This window comes from Perca flavescens, chromosome 7 (assembly GCF_004354835.1).
Source record: "Perca flavescens isolate YP-PL-M2 chromosome 7, PFLA_1.0, whole genome shotgun sequence".
NCBI lineage: Eukaryota > Metazoa > Chordata > Actinopteri > Perciformes > Percidae > Perca > Perca flavescens.
The window spans coordinates 22,560,961-22,587,061 of record NC_041337.1 but is presented as its reverse complement, the minus strand read 5'-3'; the positions used below and the strand labels follow the sequence as shown (position 1 = coordinate 22,587,061).

Below are 26,101 nucleotides of genomic sequence, written 5' to 3'. Positions count from 1 at the left end.
GCTTTAGTGCACATTGCCAAAATATGTTAATCTCAATCAAGCATTGCTTCTAAATTTGAGGTCTGTCTTGGAGTTACATGTTGGAATTCCTATTTTTCCACGTTTCTGTCTAGTTATCCGTCAAATTCTCACTTGACTTGGCATAGAGCAACAGTTCAGCTCAATCTGTGTCCAGATTTTGTTCAGTGAAATGATGCTGGAACAGCAGAGCCTCTATTGAGCCTAAGCAGAACTCTCTATTCCATTACGCATCCTTAAAATTCAAATGGCTTCACTGAATAATACTAGAAAACAATGTCCTCCATAGTAGCAACAACAGGGCATTTAAGCCAGACTTGTAGTTTAATTTAATCATTCTCATCAATAAGAATAGCGTACTTTCTGTTTTCATCCGTTCAGCTCAGTTTGGCTAAAATTCTTTTTCTTTTGTGGAACTATGGTTTGCACTGTTTTCAATGATAGCAGGAGAATTAACCATAACTTAATTCAACATGTATTAAAGTCACACAGCAAGTTTCCATCATGTTTGTTGTCTCCAAATGACAAAAACAAGGGTCTCTGGAGAGTTTAAACTTTCAAACAATGCATGCTGGGAAGTTTCTTTAGAAGTTAAATTCAATGAGTTACTGTAAATCAACTCTCAGTACATTCATTCAAATCATAATTTCAGGACAAAAGACTTCAAGTCAAAAGAACTCATGTTTATAAGGCAGAATTGTCTGAAAATGAAATCCAGAAAATTTAAGTTGAATGAACTTTAAATTATTTCAACTAATGGTACGACGCCTGCATGCTAGTTCAGGCAGTAAACTTAAACGTAGTACTTACTAACTTTCCAATCCATCGTTTTATGAGTACATAACTTATTTGTACTAGTGTAGAAGTTTGGTATCATTTTGAGCATTAATAGTGGGCTCATTTACGATATACAAACGTGGGTCCATTAGCCCCTGCGCTAAGCTATTCAGCTGATAACGCTACTCTACGCTAACTCTCCCAATGTTAGACCCAGGTGAAAAAAGCTTCTCGGGGGGTGTTTGGCTCAAGGTCAGGGTGCAAAGGACCCTAGGGTGAAATTACTCCGAACCATCACTTTAAGGGCCCATAAAATAGCAAGCGGGCCATTTTCAGCCCAACCAATGTTACATACCCTATTAGGAGACCTTAAGGAACGGTGTGAAATACCCTATATAATCATTCTATCACCCCTTTAATCACATTAGTACACTGTCCTCATAGTTGTGATGATGGTATATCAGCCCCACCATGTGGAGAAGTCTCTTCATAACGATTTTGAGTGAATGCAAAAATTATATCCTAAATGATTTTAATAAAGATATCTGGTCATATATTCAGTTTATTCAATATTTAACCTATAATTAATTACTGGGATAATAAATTAAGAGATATAGGATTAGTTTACGCTTCAAACATATTCATCCTATGGCAATGGAGTCATTCGGCTGCTCAATTTTGCATATCCTGTAAGCAACTGAAGAAGACCCACTGAAGCGTGATGGGAATTTATTTTCCTGTATGCATATTTGCATTAACACTTGTGCATAAAAGCCAAAGAGGGCGTTCAGCACAGAAGGTTTCTATGACTCACCAATGCAAAACATCACTCACTTAGCCTTCATTCAACACACTGCTCCCTATGCAGGAAACAGTATAACCATTTTTACTTAATTTTGTGAGTTAAAGATAAATGATTCTGAATGTAAAATATGTCATGGTTAAAGCTTGATAGATGTGTGATAACATAGGCACAATGGAACATAAAATGGACTTTTATTATATAGCCTACTGATCTCACATATAATATAGGCTACATCCCTTTAACAATATGCGTTATTGCTATTGATCAAAGCAGGACAAAAGTGTAATTGTAAATTGGGTGTAAATCTATCCCCATGTCAACAAATATCAATAACAATTTCCATTAGTTTATGCAAAGCCAAGAGCATTGATTTGGAAATAATGCCAAATGCACATTGCATTGGGCGTTTAATTGACAGGGGCATATAAATGGCATTTGAGGGCGCTCTGACACGGAGAGGCTACAGTGCTGTAGCCTACTTTGCTAAAAGCTCTGGAGCAGCAGCCCAGTAGGTGTCCTCCCCTCTTTATTTTAAAGAGCTGGGGTAGACCTATTGAATTTGAATATAGCTACGATTAGACATGGAATTGACAAATTAAGAATCCATCTTACGAATGCAGAAAACTCATTCAAGAGACGACATTTATTAAATCTAGGATATTCAAATGAATGACAATAGGCCTAATTATAAGCAGGTTTAAATGTGTTTAGCTCACTATGAAACTAGGCTATAAGACTCTATGTGCGTTAGAGAATGTTTTATTAATTATTATTATTATTTATTTTTTTTTACGAGGGATGCCAAAACCCCTCAGCACTGTGTTTTAGCCTAAGGTGGGAAAAGATGACCCGAAAATCAGTAAAGCAAGTGGTAAGGCGCTGCGTGTCATAAGCGGAGCGGTCCTCACATATCACGGACAACGTTAGGAGTTCCCTCGCTTACACGGTGAAAACGCCCCTCTACTCTCTTCCTAGCTGTTCCCGTCCGTAAGCATCTCTGCCGGCTTGTGCCTGTCTGCTGTCCCAGCCTGCAGGGCTACAGCTCCCGTGGCAGAGGAAAGGCGCTCCGGGGCGGTGGCGTCCGTCTTCCAGTTTTCTGCGATCTCAATGATCACAATCTGGATTGAAGCTTGACCCCCGGACCTGACAGGACAGGTAGGCTCTGCGTTGTAGCCTATTTGTTTGTCTGATACGGTGAACAGGTGCATGCTGCATTTGCCGGTTGTTTGACATTGTAGGCAAGGCACGGGGAACATTATCGGTGACAAGCTTTAATAGCAAACCGTGCTCTGCATGCTCTGCAAAGACACCGCTTTGTGCTTCATGGACGGATGGGGAGGGTGTTGCCATAGAGCTTTAATCCGACCAATATGGTCGGCGGGCTGGTTTAATAAACTGCATAGAACCAGGGCATCCTTTATTCCATTCAAATCAAGGCCCAGTAGGCAGAAGGAGTCAGCAGGTGCACCTTACTATCGTCTACTGAATCACATATCGCCTGATCAGCCCGGTTTCTGCACACATCCAACCCATATACGATTGTTCAGAGCTATTCTTGGACATGCCAGTGTGTAAGGATTGTTCTCTATGTGGAGCTATAGGCTAACAGCTGATGCTCAAGATAATGAGCTAATTGAAGACGGTGTGTTGTCGCGGGTGTGGCAGAGGGGGCAGGCGTGGGCGCCTCGGCAATCGGAAGGTCTCGTGAATCCTATGTGAACTGCAATGTGAGAAAGTGGGATTAAACTGGAAATGCTCTGAACTTTTTGTTTTGTTATATTTTTTAAGAAACAACATTTAAGAAAAGGGACACACTAGTTCTTGGTAAAGCTTATCAGATTGTTTTCCTTTTTTTTAAATAAATATGATGATTAGGAAATAGGGGTTTGAAATATCCTCAATTTTAAAAGCTGCACGTCAAAACTGTATTTTAGCTGTAAACCACATAGAATGTGTTTCTCTCTCTGAATTGTATTCTCAAAATACGTGATCCTCTGTCCTATATACATATTGGACAATGTAGGCTATTCCTAAAATGACAATTTGAATTAAAAATAGATATTGGGTAAACTATAAACTAAATGAATTTCATATTAGACTTTGACAGTTATAGCAGATACAGCAATCTGCAAAAAAAAAAAAAAAAAAAACATAACACTATAAAGCATACTTCTTTTTGGGACAGAAGTAAAAATAACTCTACTACAGTAAAAGTTTTGCAAAGAATGAGACAACAAAGAGAGTTTACTAACAAGTGAAGTGCAATAATAACAAAAATACATAATTATGGTTTTCAGCAAGTTTTATTTCAACACCTCTGGATAAGTCAGATGGTAAAAGTTACCATTATCAGTAATGCATCATTCTGTTCAACCTCATCCTACTCACACAGATTGTCAGTCCTTGTGTATCTGGCTCCTTTGAAGCCACACTGCAGGCTACAGACTGCAGACTCTAGTTGTGGAGGCAGAGTCAAGGAGGGGGAAAATATGATCTAAAATCCATCCATCTGGCCATCTGTGCTTCTGTCCCTTCATGCATCTTCCAGTCTCATTTCCTTTCTTTCACCTGCAGCACTTGCAGCCTCCCTGGTGCACATTATAATAGTGCAACTATAAGCAGTGGTGCCCCTCTGTTATGCCCCTTTGCTCATTCGCATCAAAGGGCAAAGCATCTTTGTGTGGATGCATGTTGTGTTAAACACCTACAGGAAAAAAAAAATTGAATAGCTGTTTTCTAGGCTTGTCAAGGTGGTTCAAGGAGTCTCAGTGCAGGTAATGCAGTAATGCAATTACATGCTACATTTTCCACAGAGCAATTTGCTTTTATCTATGACAGGTAAGACGACAGTCAAGCAAACTCTTCAGTTAAGTAAGGAAGGGACTAGCAAGGTTATATGTACACATGCCGTTCACAGGCGGTGACTCCATTATTTTCCGTTCAATGTGTAATATCTGTGCAATCTGTCATGGACGCACGTGCCATAAGGGTAAAGGTTAGGTCACAGGTTGTACTGCTGCAGGATGCACTTTTGTGTGTGTGTTTCTTTGCACGTAAAGTCAGCGTGCTTGCTTGTTTAAGGTTGCACACTTTGATAGAATTCTCCCTTGAGTCCTATTTAAAGTCATCCTGTGATCGATTTGTAATAGCTCATTGAAGCGAGGCCAGTAGTCTGTTCACAGCTAAATTGGAATTCTCCACAAGATAAACCCACGTTGGTTAGAAGTGAGAGGAGCTTTCAAAGGCATATTAAAGATAACTGTATTTGATGCAGTGTGTTATGGGATGCAATGTCTAACTCAGCAAGACATTTTCTGAAATTAAAATGAATGACTGAATGAATGAAAGTGATCAGATAAGTAGATGTGTTCAAATGTAACAATCATCCCATGGACCCCAATTGTAAAACAATGTAGACAAACCCTGTTAAAGTAAAGAAGTTGATTAATAACTTGGCAGTTTCTGCATTCAGCACTTTATGCTGATGTTGTAAAACTTTGCGTCCTCCTGCTTGATTTTCCAAATACCAGTAATGGTTTTAAAATTATGAGCACATGTGGTGACTAGATTTTTCTCCATTTATAAACCCCGCATTTGAAGATTTATGGCATAATATTACATTACATAGCCTCAACAGATACTATATTGTGATCATTTACAGTGTAGTAAAGGTCACTTGAATGATCTCTCTCATGATAGACAATCCATCCCACCATTTCTTTTTTTTAAGATTATTTTTTGGGCTTTTTTTCCCGCCTTTATTTGATAGGACAGCTAGGTGAGAAAAAGGGGAGAGAGAGGGGGGAAGACATGCAGGAAATCGTCACCGGTTGGATTCGAACCCTGGACCTCTGCGTCAAGGCATAAACCTCCAAGTATTTGTATGCCTGCTCTACTCACTGATCCAACATGGCCACGCCACCATTTTTATTTTGACAGCTAAATGGTACATCACATATTGCATATTTGATTTGAACAGTCTGACCAGATTTGTGAGCAACAAATGATCCTCCCCAAAGGGTGTACGACTAAATATGCTTAATAATAATCTGTCCCTTCACTGACATATTTTTTTTTTTTAACGACTCTTGTCAAACCATTTTAAAGCAGACTAGAAGCTAGCATCCTATTGTTGGTCATTGTCTTCCACCCACCACCACCGTCTCACTTCAGTGCGCCCACCTCTACATGAATTGTCGCATTCTTCAGTGCCACCATGTGATTGTTCACCTCTTGTTCTATGTTATGAGTGTGTATTTAATCTAGCAAAATCATTTCTACAGGCTGTTCTCGCTCTCTCTTTTGTCTTTTTCTGTCTTATTGTGATAAGCTTGACAGACAATGTTAGGCTAGGGTTCCCATGGTAACTGCATTTTAAACAGGCACGCCTGGTGTCTCTGTGTTAACCATCGTTAGTGGTGACACTCTTTGGTCAAATGAACTGTGACGCAGGCACAGTATGGTGCCTGTCATTTTCCTGTCATTGTGCTAAAGAGGGAAGCTATGTTTTGTTTTCCTGTTTTTGACTGTGCAAGTAAAGGCCTGTAGAATTGCATAGAGGGAAGTGGAGTGAAATAAAAAATTCTCCAAATTTATTAAATGCATTGTATTGTGTTTATCATAATTAACGAGAAAACCTGGACAATGAACATTTACTGGGCCGCTAAAACACACAGGCAGTGGACACAATAACAGCAATACCTATATGATGTTATGTAATCAGTAAAGCTCGTAATCTTCAGATTCTGTCGAGGCCAAGCCAAGGAGGTTCTGATTCCACTCTGTGGTTCAGTTTTAACATCAACATGTCTCACAATCAGTGTCACCCACACAAGTGTTTGTACAGTGATTGTTCTAAAAATAATTCAGTTTTCTGATAGCAAAAAATTCAAAATTTTCTTTTGACCTTTACTGTAGCAAATGGATGTAAGATTACTTTGTGGTGGAGAATGGAGGAGGTTGGCTCTTCCACTCGTGTAAACTGATTAATATTTAAGATATTCATCTCATAAATCAAACGATGCATTCTGACAGCTCATTTTGAGAGATTTCACTGCCTGATTTGTTTTAATCAGAGAGGATTAACTTTACAATGACACCCCCCCCCCACTAATAATTTTGATATGCACATTTGCCACCTTCTCCATCTCCAAGTGATAATGATGCAGACAGAGATAAGTTTGCAATCATATAATCTGTCTTTTCATATCAGTTTAAAAAGGGAGCGTTGTACTTTAGATGCTGAAGTGTAGAACTACTCTATACTAACCCCTGTAATATCCCCTGCTGTCTAGTGCAGACGATTCCCATGAGAGAGTGCTTGTACTATGTCAACGCAGGTAACTTCCTATGGGCTTGCTTTCTCTTTGGAGGATGAACTTGCAGCCTCATTGGTTCATTAGTCGTATCATTTATCTCTGTTGTGGTGTGACGTGATTTGCAGCAACAGTCGTGCTACGCAATCTGCTCCCAAGACTGCTGAGTGCCAAAGGTTCGGAGAATGTGTGCATGTGGTTTCCTCTGAACAAGGACATCTTGCCACACCCACTTCCCCAACCCCCACAGTCCTGTACCTGGTTTCCCAGAGCCAGCCTCTCTCCAGCAAGGATTGATGGACTGGCTATATTCCATTAGAAGGGAGGCCCTGGTTATACAGCTGAGATGTGGAAGGGCTGCATGATAAAATTGCAAGGCTCATTGAGAAATGTTCAGTGATTGGCTGGGGGTGGGTGGCTTCTGTGCATGTCAGTGGACATACGGTAATTCAACAAGATGTATACAGCTCATGTAATACTTTTTATGTGGCAGTGTGTTCTATTGTCTTTTAGCAACAGTAGCTGCTTTAGATATTAACATGTAAAAATGTATAGCTGTTCACACTAGTAGTCGTGGTAACCATGACAGTCTTGGTATACATTGTGCTCATTAAATTGTAAATGTAGAGAGTTGGATTAGAAATCCCAGTAATTTGAGCAGTAAGAACATCGTACAATATTATATTGAGTCTACAACCATGCTACCGGCTCTGCGTGGCTATACTGTACCGTTTAACAGATATAATGTTCAACATCTCAGTGTAGCATTAATTACACAAATTTAATTAATTACTTAACACAAAGTACAGCTGAGGCTGATGGTAATGTCATTAGTTTTGCAGGTATAGGTCATAAAAAGTATTGGACAAATTAAAATTCTGACCTGCTGGTGGCACTAATGTAGATGAAAAGTCAAGGGATCATCAACGTTTTTAGGATATGTCCTCTGGGCACTGTGGATGTTTGTAACAAATGTCATGACAATCCATTCAGTAGTTGCAAAGACATTTCACTGAAAAACGTCAAGGGATAACCAAAATCAGCAGAATGCATCCTTACCGGGAACATGAATGTCCATGCAAAATGTCATGACAATGCCTCCAATAGTCCAGTAGATATTTCAGTCTGGACCAAAGTGGTGGACCAACCAGCCAACCAGTATTGCAATCCAGGAAGGAATTAACCTCCAGAAAGTGCCAGTAATTCATTAGAGCGACCAACCTGTCAGTTAAATGCCTGTAAAACTACAAGGATACTTTTACACTTGGCATAAAATAAGGAGACTTAGATCCATACTTGCAGTCAATGAGAATTATCTCTTCAAACGTCCTGAAAACAGACAGATGGTTTGGTTGAAGCAAATTGTCTTTGTTTCTGAGCGACAGTAATATCTCTTTAAATCTCCAAATTAATGAATAGTCTAATTAACAGGAGTACAGTTTAGGGCATGCTTTGCTCATTTATGTGAATTATGTAGTCTCAAAAGACGTTTTGGCAAAGGAAGAACACTGCTTGGGTATCACAGTAAGCACATTTATCTGTGTGCTCCTCTCTGCAGCAGATGACACATAATCTATTCTTCTGTACTACTGCTACTACTACTGCTACTATCACTACTTTGTTTTTGTAACCCATTAGTTGCCCCTCATTCGTTCCTCATTCATTCATACAGTAACTACCAGTCTGTTTACCAGTAACAAATCATTAGTGCTGAATCACAGTTGATCTAAAAGCTGTAAAATTGAGCAATCAGCGGCTTCCACAGTGAGGGGGAGGTAGCTCCCTCATTGTGCTGATGAGAGCTTGAAAACCTGAAATATTTTTGTTTTTAAAATCTTAGTGGGTTATTATTTAAAAATGGTTTCCTACCTACATTTAGGCAGGGTTAGAATGGAGATTATCTGTTATATATTTAGGTTATGTTTAAAACCACTGTGAAATACAGTAATTCCAAAACACTTTTCTTGCAAAGCTTTGACCAAAGGATGTGCTGTTTACACTGTGCCACGGTATACCAAACTTTTTTTCTCCAATACACTCTGGAGGAAGGCAAACGGTTGACACTGTTAGCACATGCACAATTTCCTAAAAGCATACTGTGTTTGAGGAGCGAGAGGAATCCACAAGCTGTGTATCCCCTGCTCTGCTGTGACATATTTTTGAGATGCTATATTTGACAGATTTCTGCTGCCCACCTGCTGATGAAGAATGGGCCTTTGGGCAACTAGCGCCTGCCCCAAGAAGCATCAATTTCCGGGGCCTCTAAATTGACAGACTCTTTGTTTGAGAGACATCATGAAGACAAATAGGCACAGGCTGGCTGAGGTAAATGGTGCATCATGGGCATCATTCTGCCCTAGATGATCAGCCATCATGCCTGTTACTATATAGCAATTTATCTGAGCTACCCCGCTGCAGACAATGAGTGTTTGGGGCATCACATTGTCGGCATTTTGCTTCCTTTTGTTGACGTTCTGCAGTTTGAGTCTTCTTTGCTCTTCAGTGAGTGCAGTTTCAAAATCTTGCAGTTGATCTCAAATAGGCTGAATCTGCTGAAGAACTAGGCTGAATTGTGCATATCTGTGTCTTAGATTTTAACTGATCAGCGAGACAGCTTATCTTTATGATGCCTGCAGTGTTTTGTAACACGCTTGAATAGGCAACACTTCTTATGGAAACAAAGCGTATTCATTTGGTTTGATACAATCTGTTCTTCTTGACAGTCAGAGATACATACCGTACATCATAGACATTAGATTTATCATCTTTGCTTGTCACCCAGAAAGACAATAAATCAAAGTGCGATGTGGTGAAAAATGTTTGCAATGTACTTTGCTGCAGAAAAATACAAGTTTACAGACGTCTCATATTTGTTGGACCATCTGTACGCCCTTCTATGTTGTGACAGACAGCCACTCATGGCTCCCTCCCATAATGAGTTAATTGCAGGGTTTATGCAGGTAAACTTGCTAAATGTTGGTGGATCTCGTGTGCCACCAGCAGCTAAGATGATCAGGTCAAGTCCTCTCTATTTTAATGGGGACCAATGGGTGTTGGAATTTCATTCTGCAAGTTAAAGTTGGTAAGACGCAAAAGCCAATCCTAATAAATTGACAGTAAAAGCCTTCAAAAAATTAAATAAAAGTTCATATTGCTCATTTCATTTCTGGCAGTGCAGAAAGAGAATTTAGACCTTCATGTAGGGTTAGGTATGTAGGAATGTTTCTATGTCTGGTCCAAATTTTGAGTGTGGTAGTGTTGCAATAGAATTTCAAAAATCTTGGCTTTGCCCTTGGCACAAACAGACAACAGTGACACTGAAAAATGTTTTTGGATAGAAATCAATATTTTTTAATTTCAGACTAGACTGTAATTGGAACATGAGCAGAAGCAGGGTATAGCCTATTCCAGACAGAACATGCTGTACTGAATGTTTTGGAAATAAGTCATGTTCTGAACATTTGCGAAGCTTATAAATTATTTAGACTGTTACAGAGATTATTCACCCCAATGGTGACTTGTAAGGTGAAGTACAGTATAACAATACTATGAGCTTAAGAGTAAAAAGGATCAACACCTGTCAAGATGAAATCATACTGTAGAAGCTTTAAAAACACTGACTATTGCAATGTATTGCAGGTGTTCATGTCAGTGTCTCCACCATCCTGCACAATTGAATTAACATTAAATAATTTAAGATTATCATGATGTTGTTCCTGTTTTTGGGAGGGTCAAGGTGTTCCCCAATGCAAATGTTTCATGATGTAGCTGGTTAACATGAAGTAGATTAAAACACCTGACCTTGGTTTGAAATTTTAATATAAATATATTTGCTATAAAACATTATTTTTTTTTTGTAATAGCAATGGCTCAAATGACTCTGTGATATAAAAGGGATCACTCATGGTGACAAACCCATACAGAATGATTGGACTCTGCAGCTCCCCTCATCTCTACAGTCTTCCAGCTCATTGTTCTGATTTTCCAGTCTGCAAATTTACTTGGACGAGGAGAACTGTGTGGGTTGATCTGATTTGACTGAGAGCGGCATCTCCCTGGCAACCTGAGCAAAGAATCCCACAGCAACTGTCATCACATTGTTATTCTGATTCTTATGTTGCTCACTTCTGATTGGTGTCACATTTGTGACATCACCTCTTTTCAACAGTGCCCTGCCCACTTCTAAATAGTGAGAAGAGCACCGACGAAAATGATGAGAATAACCAAATTTATTCTTATAATTATTTTAGTTAAAGAGGTTCTCAGGGCCTTTTAACATAGTAATTAGTGTTCATTTTAACAGTGTGGATGAATGGTGAGAATGGGTTGCAAAGCTTCCCCTGTTTTTCTGTCAATATTACCTTGACTTCTGTCTCTTGATGTCTTATACAATTGCCATCATTGGTAGTTTGGGACTGCTGTGACCTTTAGTTAGTTGTAAGTGCAACTGCTTTTCATCAGGACAGAAACACATTTAAACTAAACACACAAACACACACACACACACACACACACACACACACACACACACACACACACACACACACAGTGCACACACAGTGACCGCGCAAACACCAACCTGATTATTCTGGGGGGTTGCAACTCGAAAGTTTAAGAACCACAGAGTTAGATAACCATCATAATAAAAGCACTTTCCCAAATCTAGTCTGACATTGTTTTAATTTTGGCCATACACTTCTGAAGTATAAATAAAATGTATTTCTGTCTTATTTAAGTAAAGATAAGCAAACTTATGTAATGCACCTATTTTTGGAGGCTTTCAATCCTGCACGTTGTTTTCAGAGCATCACCCATCCTGATGTTGTCATACTCAACAAAGACTTTCCTTGATGTTTGCTCTTTGAGGCTCAAAAACCAAAAGGCCCCAGATGATTTTTGTGGAAAAAGACCTTTAATGGGAGTCTGTTTGAAGTCAGTGACTGTTACAGGAATGTTGAATCTAAGCAGCAGCAGCACCTCACACTTCTCAGTCTCCATCATCTCCCTCGCACAGATGATTAGGTGTGCGGAGACCAGAACTGATGTGGAGTAGGAGTGATTGAATCACAAAGTGACCCAAATGAAAGAATTGATTGGCCTCGCGATCATGATGTCTGTGTGTGAAATGAGCGCCCTAAGTCTCTGACACTGATCCATTAGGATTCTTCTTAAGTTTGCTTGTGATTTACTGATACATTTTTCTGACAGCTGTTTCATAGAGGGATGACATTCACACAGATTGCAGATCTGATTTGCTCAGGTGAACGATTGTTCAGGAGAACTGATATATTTAGCAGAGAAATTAGCACAGATTAGAGATGGATGTCAAGGTAAAAGAATGGACTCTGAATTTGAATCATTTTTATTGCTTTCTACAGTGTATGAAATGAGTATCTGTATGAAATGTAGGGCTGAAGGGCGTTATAGTATCAACACTTTACAATTAAACAACACTACAGGTCTAAAAAGCTCAACATCAACATCAACTATAGAGCTGTTGCTCCCAGATTGTGGAACGCCCTGTCCCTGTCCATGTGTCTGGCAGACTCTGTTGTCTCTTTTTAAAAGGATCTGAAAACATGTTTATTTAGGAAAGCTTTTGGTTGATGGGTTTTCACTAGTGTCACTTTAATTTTACATATGTATATACATTTTTATATTGTTTGTTTTACCTATTCTTTTGTACAGCACTTTGTGATTTTATCTGTGAAAAGCGCTTTGTAAATACATTTTACTTACCTACTTACTTACTTACTTACTTACTTACTTACTAAAATGCCAGTGTGGCCAGCTACGTTTTCGCAGACTCACCATTAGGACAGCTCAACTTTGATTTTTATTGCGTCATGCCATGTCAGTGTTGGGCCTCAGTTTGTAGCTTCGTGTCACCAGCTTCCATTGCAAATGACTTGTAGCCTGTCGCTTTAATGCTTGTAGTGTAAACGCAACACAGCTTAAGAGTCTTCAGCCATGCAAGCTGCTCTGTAAGGCTTTTAAGACATAGTTGTGCTTTGAGCTAAATGCTAACATCAGCATGCTAACATGCTCACAATGATAATGCTAATGTTAATGTTTAGCAGGAATAATATCTACTTTGTTCAACAGTTTAGTTTAATGTGCTAGCATCCTAATATTTGCTTTTATCATGATTTCTCTGGAAACAGAAAACCAGAAACATAATTTTATAAATCAATAACATTATATGATCATACCAAACGTCAATTTATAATAAAATTAAATAATTTCCCAGCTCTAATGAAATGTGCTACATAAAGAAAGTTTCAATATTGTTCATATTGAGCTCTACTCTACACCATGACTTGGAGATAGTTTTGGACTAGTGTGCGGACATTTTTCATGAAATATCTGAACAGGTTCACTCATCAGTAATCTCCATGCAGTGTGAAAGTGTTGTTTCACAGCTATTCTTCCTCTTCAGGCTGTATACATGCATTAATGTCAATAGGCTGCTTCCCTTGTCTGACTTTGCCATCGTCTCATTGCATAAACATGAGCCGTATGAGTCAACTTTACACATGGAAATCTGTTTTGGAAAATATATAAATCTTTCTTTATTTTTACCACTTAAATGTACTGTAAATACTAAAAATTTAATGGGTGCACATATACAGTCATTATGAGGATATCTTTTGAAATCAATTATGTCATTATTTATTAATGAGATTAATGAAACGACCCACAGGCCCTTCAGAGTTGTGGAGGAACACTGCACGGTGTCAGTGTGACATCTGCAGCCTTCCTAGTGCCAGACTGCTCTCCTGTTTGATCTGGCTTCATTATGCAGAGGGAGGCTGACCTATCATGAAAGCTGAGACATGCTGTGTTCCAGCCTCCCAAATTATAAACACAGCGATGTACTCAGGCAGCTGGTTGAGGGAAAATTTGGTAATTAGAGCCTTTTCTTTGGGGAAAAAAGTACCATATCTTTTCCTGGTTTACAAACACTTCACTGGCCGTTATTAGACCAAATTAAGCTTCTGTTTTGCTCCTCCCTAATGACAGTTTCCTGGAAGCTTTGTACTTTTTATCAGAGCTTCCTACGTCTCCTCCTTACTAATCCCTTCCTCTCATTAACCTCTTGCCTTATTTTATGCTGTTTTCACTTTTTTTTTTTTTTTTTTTTTACATCCAGGCTTCAAGGTTTGTATTACAAACATCTTCCCAGTGTGTGATAAGGTATATTCCCCCATGTTCAAATCCACAATTTCTAAGGGAAGTTTGCTATTAGATGATGGTTTGCTTTGTATGGAAAAGCAAATTTTTTAAGCCGTTTAACTCTTTATAGGTAGTCATTAATGAAGTAAGTTTAAACCATATTATACATGCCTTAGGCTAACACATTTCCAGGAGTTACTTAAGAAGAAATTGTTACATTTTAAATCAGAGTTTGCATTTCTTGCACACATCCTTTTTTCTTGAGGCTAAAAAATGAGGATATTCTAAGAAAAACATTATACTTGAGGAAAGGAACAACCTCATGATTTGGCAATTACCACCCTATTTTTGGCTGGGAAAAGGACGCCCCTACATACAACTCTGCACCATCACTATCTCATCATAATCCAGTCTCTCTTTCAGAAGAAAATGTCTCATGTTATCTTGAAAAATGTTAGCTGACATTTAAGTAATGTTAAACTCTGTGACCCGTGCTCCCTTTTCAAACTAAAGCTACTCATTGACTCTGTTTTTTTTTCCAGATAATTTGTTTCACTTAGCTGTACTTCCTCATATGAATATCAGCTATTGTACTGGATGTCACCTGCAGAAGTGTGCAGGAGTTCAGCTCGAGTGTAGCAGTGGTCACCTTCAAATGACAAGACTCATCTGTCTCCGGCTCACCTTAATATTGTATCAGCATTGTTGTTTGTTTCACTCTCCAGCCCCTCTCTTTTCCCTTGCCTGGTGTCTCTCCCCTCATAACCTCTGCCTTTTGTACTTTTTCATTCTTTCTGTCTCATCCTCAGATTGTTGTCACATTTCCAATGCCCCCCTCCTCCTCTTTCTCTCTCTCTCCCTTTCATTCCCTGTGTGTCTGCTACCTTGTGCCGTGCCGCAGGGCTCTCTGGCTGATGTAATTTATGCTATCTACTTTGCTAGTGTGAGAGGAGAGCGTCCTGAAGCCAGCACTCTTCATGCAGAGTGCTCCTGTGGGAGGCGGTGAGCCAGCACTGACTGAGCTTAGCTACCCTCTTCCTGCTCTTGCTCATGCACAATGCAATGACCATGCATTTGAAGAAGACACTCAATTTGCATGGTATTACAGGATAATTACAGATACCACATAGCAGCTGTCAGCTGCAAAGACAAATAGCATGTGATATCACGACAGGTATCTGTTCTGCGGCTATTCATTAGATTTTGTATACTGTGTACAGATGGGGAAAGTCTTTTGCTCACATTTTATGAGTCCATCAGAAATCCTCAACAACAATCAACACTGTTTGTTTTTTGTTTTTTTTTAGCAGGAAAATAGTTGATGTTGACTAAATATGTTTATGTGTGGTTGCAGGACTGCAATCCATTTCTATGACAACAGAGACGGCTTTGGCTGGGGAATTGAATAGCGCAATGGAGGGTGACGCCATGAGAACCAATCAGGTGGGAGAGCTGTGGAACTCACAGCACCTATAAATCATTTTACTCAGGCCTCTCAATCACTCAGGGGCCTTCCGGCATGTTTGATATGCAAGGCAGCTAGCCCGCTCTGCCTTTGCCAGCAACTTAACGTCTCAACATCTTAGAGCAGCAGCTCACACTACATCCTGCATTTGATGATTGCCTCACATGATCAAATATTTTGCATTGAAATCACTTTGAAAGACAAGTACAAAATGCCCCAATGAGACTCAGAAATAAAATATTTATATGAAAGACAAATGATTGGGTGATTTGAAGCTCACACACTAAGAGGAAGGATTTTTCTCTCTCCCAGGTTCCTGAGGACCAGGGGGATATGGATGATAGCTCAGAGAAGACCCCCAGCAAAGCCTCCAAATCCCCCCAGAAAAGCAGCAAGCGGTCCAAGACTGTCCCTGTCAAAATCACTCTACTTGACGGCTCGGACTATGAGGCTGGAGTCGAGGTATGCTACCCACTTCTTCATGGATGGAGAAAAAGTCTGATCAATCCATGTGAAACAAATGACTATAATTATGTGTTTTAAAGATTATTTAAAGATTATTACAACACAGGTCTTATATTCATAATTTTCATATAATTCTTATCAGTAATAATATTTTAACTTACCAAATTATTTGTTGAGATCTGGGCCAGGCAAGAAGTGAGCAGTCATACAATCACAGAGATTTAAAACAAAACATAAGGTCAACAATATAAATGTTACCCGAATGTTTTACAGACCGACTTCCTTGTCCAACTTTGATTTACAGTAGCCTACTTGCTGTAGTTGTGCAAGCACACAGTATTCTGTGCAATCAATGAGGGATTATTATCAACATTTTGGGGTCGCTCTCTATAAGTGTGTTACCAGTCACCTGTTTTTATGCGCAGTGGAAACACCCCCAAAATTCAAAAATGTTTCTCTTTTCTTTTTTTTTCTTTATTTTGGGAGGGTGGGGGGGTGGGGCTTTTTTATTTTATTAGATAGTGGTAGATAGACAGGAAAGGAGGGAGAGAGAGGGGATGACACGCAGCAAAGGGCTGAAGGTTGGATTCAAACCCGGGCCGCTGCCAAGGACTCGGCCTACATGGGGCGCACATTCTACCAGTTGAGCTAGAGGTTGCCCTGCAAATGTTCATGTTGACGCAACCAGATTCTAATATTCCCATTAAATTGTGGATGGAAATGCGCATTAATTCGCTGTTCTGCAAATCTTAAGGAAATTCAGTTACAATTAGCAACTTTTACTTTTACATCCAGATTAAATAGTTTAGATAATCTAGTCCAACTGTTTACTTGTAACCCTGGACTGTATACTACTTCACAGTCCTACATGGTTACCTCTGGAACTCTGACAGTCACAGATCTGATCATAAAATTACAGTAGTTCTGGGAATAATACAGGATGGTAGGAAATGTTCTTTATCAACCTGTAAACTGGAGGAAAAATATTCGGATTAAATTCTGGAAACATGCAGAAACATAATTAGAAATAATGATTTGAAAATGTTGTTTTGCAGTGCCAATAAAACAGTTTGGCTATTTCTCCACGCTAAAATGCACACAGGCTTAAATATTATATCTGGCTGTGCAGGATGACCATCATTTTAAGAAGCTGGTGTACATCTACCTCATTTGAACAGAGCCCTTGACTCAGCACACTACACCACGGTATACCTTAGTGGGATTTAGTCTCCTTTGGTAAAACATGCTACTCAGTCAGGAAATGCAGCTCTGTTGCTATTCTCACTGAGAGGGTGAGTTACGGGTAGAGTGAGGTACCACAAGCTCTGCATTGTGGGGGATGAAAGACCCAGATGAGTGAGGGGGGGTGAATGTGAGAGATGTGATTTCCTGTATTCTGGTGCATTTTTGGGATGGTCAGCTTCAGAAAGAAGCTTTTTGCTTTTTGACTTAATAAGGTAGTGACTTCACACAACTACTTGGGCTTCAGGGCCAAACAACACGTTCAATCCCACAGGACTTCATGTTCTCTATTTATCCTGATAGGGATGCATATTTAGATTTTTTGTCCTGACCGATAGCCCGCCCGTGTTAACCGCTTATTAACCGTTAACAATCAGCCGACTAAGTCCATGTCCACCCTTCTGGAAGAGTTAGCAACCACATCAATTAGTTTAGCTGCGTGATTGTCAGCTGTGGGTTTGCCGGACATACACTGTTTTAGTAGGAAGTAGGGCTGGGCGATATGACCTCAAAAAAATCCCTGATTTTTTTCACAAAAAATCTGATTCATGATTTAAATCGATTCTTCCCCCCTACTTAAAATCAATCTGCAGATGACAAATAAATGACAAGATCACACACACACATACACACACACACACGGGACATGTATACCATTATGATTATTCATGCCAATTTTATGCAAATTCATTTGAGTGTTTTCCCTACTATTGTATTGGGGGGACACCCTGCGTAAAAGAATGACAAAATCATATGCTATGTATTCAACAAATTATATAATTATGCTATCAACAACAACTAAACGGATGCGTGAGATAAAGCTGTTTTCACACATACAGGTAATTCACTTCTCGTACCTCAGTAAAAGTTCAATTCATTTTGACTTTAGTTGTTTAGTAGTTTGACTTGCTCCTGTTTTCACCTGTTGCTGAGTAACGTACATTAACATGCCATGGTCTCATGAGTGTAGCATACCTGTAGCAAGCTCCATCGTAGTAACTAGCGGTAAAAAAAAAAAAAAAAAAAAAAACATTGAAGAGGAGCTCCGTGCTATAAAGCGGCAATTGCTAGTTGTTTAAGCCGCTACAGACCTCCGTCACAGCTCGGTCGTATCAGCGGGTTAATGACGCGTTCTAGTAGATGTGTTGAGCTGCAACCAAGTTCCTCAACAGCTGACGGTGCTCCATGGTGCTCCGTCCAATACTCGCTCCGTCAGGTCAGCGGTAGTTCGTGGTTCAGTTATTCGAGAATAGGTGACTTTGAGCCGGGTAAAGAGCACCATGTGTTGCCGGTCATTTCGGCGGAGATTACGGTTAAGTAAGTAATGAAACGACTAGTTAAGAAAATAACTAATATTAGCCGCTGTCGCTGCCATGTTGTTTGTGTACCTCCATGGCAAACGCGCGGGGGGAGGGCTGGGCCCATTCTGAACTACGGGAGCCCAGATGGGACTGTCGGCAAATGTTAAGGAGAAAAAACAACACTCGATTGGGGGCCCCCTGGTGGCCTGAGGACCCCAAGCAGCCGCTTAGTTCGCTTATGCCTCGGGCCGGCTCTGCTCTGGCTTCCATGAATCCTAATAGTAATAATAATCATGTAGCCTTTTGTGTTTGTAAACAGAAGGGTGTAGCTCTTGGTCTATTTGAATTTCACAGTAGCTCATATGCTTATCATGATCGAACACTGCAGAAAATTAATCTGGAGTGAAATGAATGTTGAGGTTAAGCGAGGTGTGTCAAAGTGGGTGTTTCACACCAGAGGAAGATCCTGGCCAGGACTTGCAGAGCTGCCATGAATCACATTAAAGCCAGTGCTGAAACCCCATTGGCGGCTGCTGCTGATGGAGTGTTGTGTGTGAAGGGAATGATCTTGTTGGCTCAACCTCATTCATGTCACTGTATTCCTTTTATGGCTTACTGTCTCTCACGTGACCTCACATATTTTACTTACGAGTGGAGAAATATGTCAGGAGTCCTGACCGAGGCATCGCACACACATTCTCCTTCAACTCAAACCCCCATCTCTCCCTCTGTCTTGGTTACGTGCATGCATACACACATGCACACACATTTCTTCATGTCACCTGGGCAGTGACACTATAGTATTGGGATTTAACAGGAAATCCATACAGTTGACAGATGAGTGCTCTTAGGTTTGACCGGGGAGAAAATAGAATGGGAGAAGGAAAGAGGAGGAGGAAAAGATGAAGCGAGTGGGGGAGGTGGTAGAGAAAGATGGAGAGAAGCTAGATAAAGGAGTGCCCGCTTGTGTAATGTAGTATTTACATTATGTGAGTGTGTATATCACTATGTGTGCAATGAAAAACAGGCAAGCGGGGACACAATGATAAATACAGTGAAATTCTTGCTGTAATGACGATGGCATGTCATGATGGCCACTGAGAGAGCGTTCCCTAATGATAAAAACAAAGAGAAGCAGCCTGAGCCTCATATTGATGTTTGGCTCACAGCATTATAGATATTGATTGATCTCTGTGCATTTGTATAGTCCTTAACTTAAAGCCATATGATTAAGGAAAGAACCTGCACCTGCTTACAGTAGCCTATTCCACAGCCTTTACGCTCAAGTTATTACTTTTCCCAAAAACCATTGAAACATATGGCTTTTTAAATAACATCCTGAGGAGACCATTGTACACAAATTTTTACAACTTAAACTTTGGCTGAATGGAATTTTCTCTGCAGGTCCAACCCATGAAATGCAAATATTTATTTCCACGGTTCATTCATTTCTGCTGGTTAACCACATGGTCATGTGAATTTCCTCTTTATTAGAGACAGGGCTGTTTGGGGTCTGAAAAGTATTCTGTTCCATTAATACTTCAAAGCTCAGCTGCTGGTGCTGACCAGCTACGCTATTTAAGAAGTGCCTTTTTCACCTAGTGATAGAAATAATTAAAAAATAACTGCTCTTGTCCATTTATCCTCAGTTGATCCTTTACTTGTACTGTGGAAATGTGCTTCTGTTTCACATAAGTAGGCTAAATTGTAATACAAACCTCTAATATATCTGACCAAAAACCAAATCACTTCTGTAGCTGTTCTCTTGGGATGCAGCAGTAGCAACAATCATGTATAAAAAGTGGGGACAACAGATACATCTATATATGCAAAGGATAAAAGCAATAAACCTACAGTCCATAGTGTTCAACATTCTTACATTTAAAGTGCCTAGCGAGAAAAACACACAGCTCCATAAATGTGAGGTTCATGTGATCATGTGTTTAACGAGTTAAATCCAAATAAAAGATTCATGACACTGGGACCAAGCTCGGCCTCCTTAAAGAATGATAACATCAGTTTATCTGCAGGATATTCTACCATGTTTTCCTGCAGCATCGCTCTCTCTATGTGCACAGCCAGCTGCATACCTGAGCCTCTGAAGGTTTAAGTGAGTTCAGTCTCTTGCTCAAGGAACTTCAGAATGTATACTGCATACTTGATAACACTGGAGCACAGCCTGTCTGGTTGAAGGGCTGCCTGTCTTCTACAGTGCTCCACATCCTAAGAACTAGCATGTCTCTACTTCCCTTTGAGCTAAAGTGACTTTTCACAAAAAAAAAGTAAACAGCTTTTATTGTTTAGGAACTTTAGAACAAATATAATATATTTTTTAGGCCTTTTTTCCAAGTGTTCATGAGCCAAACTTGGTGAACGAGTCATTAAAGGTTTTAATGAAATTACTCTGGTCCCTGCAATTTCAAGTGTTTTCCACTATGGTATCCAGTGTGAAGTACAACTCTGTTTGTTTACTTCAACTGAAATGTGCATAAAAAAGTGGCATAGCTAAAATCAAGAAAATGTCAAGCCAATGTCAAGTTTTATTACAGGCTGCTCTTTCATTAAAGGGGCATTCCACCTATTTTATAGCCTGGAAACCAGACAAATCTGGAGGATTGTTTTATTTGCTCTGGCAGATACGTCTGGTCCTTTCCCATTCAGGCAGATTTCCAGCTGACCAGATCCTGTTCGGGCCAATCACAAATGTTTATCTCATATGGTACGGGTTTCAGATGATGACGGACAACTTGTGGAGCCTTCACGCTTTACACAAAATATGTGATGACAAAATGTTTTGCTTGTGCAACCTCATGCCGGGAACGTGATATTTATTTTTTCGAGGATGGCGAGGACATGACCCGCCCTACTCTGCCTCTGATTTGCTTACCCTTATATTCTTACCCTAACCCTAACCAATCTCACTCCTCGTGCCTAAACCTAACGAGTTTTAGTCAATCACAAGTAGAGCAGGGTGGGTCATGACTTTGCCATCCTAGGAAAACAATTTTGGCGCCAGGGAAGCTGCAAGCGTAACCCTAGCTTAGTAAAGAGGAGCACCAATGAGGCATTTTTGAAAACTACCAAGATGGCTGCTGCTGATGTGGAACTTTCTATTGAATTATTCTTTTCAAATTCTGATGGCGAAAATGGCAACAGTCGTTCACAGACACATTTCGTGGCTCTGATTGGTTGTAGGTCTATCCAATGTTTGTGCGTCCTGAGGCATTTAGGTCCACAGCCGTTAATAATGCCCCTTGGATATAAAAAATTAACTGAGAAGTTCCAGACTAACTCGCATTTGCATTTTGGTCAGGTGATGTCAGACGACCTATTTTACACATGAAGCTCAGTTTACTCATCACTAATACAAAGCCTGTGAAAACGGTTGTAAGTCACACACACACACACACACACACACACACACACACACACACACACACACACACTGTCTCTCCTCATCTTGTTTGCATGGGCGAGGCAATCAGCAAAATGGATTTCTAGCATTACACCAAATGGTTGCTAACACAATCAGCCCACAGAACTAGTCACTGAAATGTGACTGGAGCCAATTGGAGCGACAACGAAATCTCATCAGCACCTCCTGAATTGGTTGCCATGCTTGGGGGACCACCTGAGATGTGTGTTACAATTTCATTTTGTAAGGAAATCGAATATATACACAACTCCCCAAAAATATCACTGGCTGCAGCCTCTGCCTGTTAATAAACATTATTCTCTCACTGCTTTGCCCATGGCAGCCTCAGCCTCAGCCGGATATAAATTATTGCTAATTTGATTGAGAGACAGATCACTTTATTATGGTAAATTGATTATCCTTTTAAATATTTAAAAGATATGCGTACTGTACTTCTTGCTTTTCCTACAAGAGCTGAAGAAAGCTCTGTGATGGCCTTGTAGTAACCAGAGAAAGCGAGAGGGCACGCACATACAGAAGCGACCTTCTGTTTCCATGGTAACAGCTGCTTGGTCGCTTTGTCACAGAGGAGCCAGGTTTCCCTAGGAGATGGTGTGTGTGTGTGTGTGTGTGTGTGTGTGTGTGTGCATGCGTGCGTGCGTTGCCAAGGCCGTCTGTGCATTCCACAGAGGCCTTGTTTTCAGCCCTGAAGAGCAGGATAGAAAATAGGTGTGGTCTGTTAAAACGTGTGGTCTGTTAAAACGCCACTGATGCGAAATGCATTTCCTCCCCTTATATAGGCATACAGAGTTTAGCTCCTCCTGCTCAACAGGGGAGAGGGCAGACTGGAAGCTTCTCTCAGACCACAGTTGGGGTGGATTTTTGTGTCACTGATTTTTCTTTTGTAAAATATGAAGAAGGAAAAGATGTTATTTTCTAGTAAAATATTGTCCAGCTATTGCTAGATAACCAACCACAGAATTCTATAATTAATACAATATATTTTTAGAATAAACATTTTTACAAATCTCTTTTTCTTCCAATTTTTGTTGTTAGTATTTTTCCCGAATACTGTAGATATAGACAGAAATGATTGGGAGAGAAATAAGGCTGTGACATGCAACAAAGGTTCCTGGCTGGAAGCGAACCCAGAACGTTGGAGTTGTAATGTAGGTCTTGGGCACTAGGCCAGCAGACGCCCCACTGTCTTACACATCTTTATTGAATTGCATGATAACACTCTATCCTGTTTTTGTCTTTTATAGTATGTGATGTTCATGCAACCAGAACTAGCATGTCTCTACTTCCCTTTGAGCTAAAGTGACTTTTCACAAAAAAAAGTAAACAGCTTTTATTGTTTAGGAACTTTAGAACAAATATAATATATTTTTTAGGCCTTTTTTCCAAGTGTTCATGAGCCAAACTTGGTGAACGAGTCATTAAAGGTTTTAATGAAATTACTCTGGTCCCTGCAATTTCAAGTGTTTTCCACTATGGTATCCAGTGTGAAGTACAACTCTGTTTGTTTACTTCAACTGAAATGTGCATAAAAAAGTGGCATGGCTAAAAGCTGAACCTTGTGTGTGTGTGTGTGTGTGTGTGTTTGTGTGTGTGTGTGTGTGTGTGTGTGTGTGTGTGTGTGTGTGTGTGTGTGTGTGTGTGTTTGTCTCAGAAATTTGCCAGGGGCCAGACCCTGCTGGACATGGTGTGTGGCCATCTGAACCTGCTGGAAAGGGACTACTTTGGCTTGACTTTCCAGGACACGGACAACTCCAAGGTCAGACATAAAGACACACAGGCATGCATGCACCCAGATATATAACTGAGCCATTAGTCAGTGCAATTAAACATAGGACACTAATTGTATCCCCAATTACAAACTAACCTGAGTCTGCTGGTGTAAAGTTACCTTTATTTACAAATGTGTGTTATGAGAGACTGCACACATACACGCAAATTAGGTGTATGTGTGTAGTGGGTGTTTATTGCATGTCTGAATTGTTCACTACGGTCTAACACATAAATTAAATAAAATGTCTTGTGGTCATATTTCTATTTATCTACATGTGATGGCTAAAAAAAGGACCTTTTTACTAGCATAATTACGGTGGCCGACAGGGGCAAACGCACTGCAACTTAATAAAATACATGCAAATAAACAAAATGCAAGCAAATAAAGAAAACATCTTCATTAATTTGACAACACATAAGGCACTTATGTGATTACAGGAGCCCTCGGAATTCTAAACTGTGTTTACTGGATAGTAGTCTGGCACAGTTTTTTGATCCATTATGATTTGGAAGCACTCGGCAGCTCATGCTTGTTTGTTGTGTAACATCGTCCAAAGTGCAACAGACTTTAGTTTTGATTTTCTATTAGGTAAATCTTGTTTTCTGTGATCATTATTGATATTATGTGGGAGTAATTTAGGTCCTTCTGTGGTGAATAGCTTTGTCAAGACCAAGGCCAAATACATGTATTGACAATGAATTTACCGTGTTTCTTTATTCACGCTTTTAATAGACTATTTACTTTTTTGTGTTTGATTTTGTCACTGATTTCAAAGCAAATGTCAACCAGCCTTTCAGCCAAGCAGCCCATTTAACCAGACTGTTTTTCCGGGTGTTATGAAGCAGTGAGTCCCCGGTTGCCCTTTTAACCGTGCTTAACCACTTACAGCCTGAGAGTGGCATACATGACCTTTTAACCTTTTGAAATGTGATTAGACAGTATGGCCTTTTAAAAACAGTGCACCATGAAAGCTCCAGTGACATTTTGCGGAAGGGGCTGGATTTCAGTGTTTATAGAAACCATCCTTTTTTGTTGTATGAATACATTTGGCTTTCAACTAGGGAATACATTTAAAAAGGGAAGGACAACCAGTGAGGTAAAGTTATTAAAAGGGCTCTTAAAAATGTGAATATGGTTAATTTGCTGAGGTTGAATTTTTCAAAGGGGATTGTCTCTTTCTTTCTTTCTTTATCAGCATTGGTTGGATCCTTCCAAAGAGATTAAGAAACAAATTCGGGGTAAGTGCAACACACACACACACACACACACACACACACACACACACAGTCCAACAAATCCACAAACATAGCAGTCCCTCGCAAAACAAACTTTCTTGTGGTTCGTCTACAGTTGGTTCCTGGATATTTGGATTTTCTGTCAAGTTCTACCCTCCAGACCCATCTGTGCTCATTGAAGACATCACCAGGTAGGCGTCAACAACAACAACTACAACACCACAGCCCACTGTTACAGAACACTGATTTGTTTTGGTTGTCTGAAGCTAATATGTCGAGTTTTCCCGAGGAAATTCTTTTGGTTTTGATGGAATTTATGAAAAGAACATAATAGCAGAGTACCCTATGCAGCGAGCTCAACACAATTTAATTAATAAAGGTTGAAGACAAGGAGTTGGCTCCAGTAGTCTTTGAAGGGAAATTGTGATCTGTGAAAACACATTCAATGATAGTAATCACAAATCAGAAAATTATGAGATATTATATAAAATGGTAAAACAAAAGATTAAGAATGAATTAGTACACTACAGTAACAAGGAGGCTGTATTCACAAAAGTAGACAGTAGTTTAGACTACTTACTACGACTACCACTACTACTACTACTACTACTACTACTACTACTACTACTACTAACATTTTCCCTAATGCCAGGAAGAAATGACGGATCAACATAGGTACTTTGCACACTATTGTAACACACAACACTAGTAAACATACACACACAAGTCCACAAGAGTAAAAAAAGAGTCAAATGTTAGCTCAGGCAGTTTATTTGAATTGTGGAGATATGTGAAATCAGCCGTAACTGTAACGTTTAAAGATATATGCTGGTCCGACCTATCTGACTTTTCTTCTGTGCTTATTTTCTGTACTGTGTTGCTTTGCTAGTGTCTTTGATGAACCAAATCTAGCGTTACGAACAGCAACATCTCACCACCGGTCGGACTGACTGCTAGTTTGGGTGGTGTCATTTTCTTTACTCTGTGGCCCAACAGGTAAATTAGGTCTCCAACCTGATGTTAGTCAAAGTGTTGACATATGAAAGCATCAAACATGCATTTTAGATGAGATGAAAAGTATTACCAGTTGTTCCG

At 39.8% G+C, this 26,101-nt stretch overlaps 1 protein-coding gene across 2 annotated transcripts in view; it reads left to right on the top strand.

Annotated features, from left to right (window-relative positions):
- The first annotated feature begins 2,060 nt into the window (after positions 1-2,060).
- Positions 2,061-26,101, top strand: part of si:dkey-178k16.1 (band 4.1-like protein 1) — a 38,899-nt gene continuing 14,858 nt past the window's right edge. Inside the window, exons 1-8 of one of the 2 annotated variants that reach the window (XM_028583463.1) lie at positions 2,061-2,108; positions 2,397-2,471; positions 2,576-2,755; positions 15,446-15,534; positions 15,869-16,018; positions 23,652-23,756; positions 24,967-25,009; positions 25,122-25,197. In XM_028583463.1, coding sequence (XP_028439264.1) covers positions 15,463-15,534; positions 15,869-16,018; positions 23,652-23,756; positions 24,967-25,009; positions 25,122-25,197 — 446 coding nt within the window. In that variant the 5' untranslated portion in view covers positions 2,061-2,108; positions 2,397-2,471; positions 2,576-2,755; positions 15,446-15,462. Of the gene's footprint in view, positions 2,109-2,396; positions 2,472-2,509; positions 2,756-15,445; positions 15,535-15,868; positions 16,019-23,651; positions 23,757-24,966; positions 25,010-25,121; positions 25,198-26,101 lie in introns of those variants that run through there. The other variant, XM_028583465.1, reaches the window with a different exon arrangement.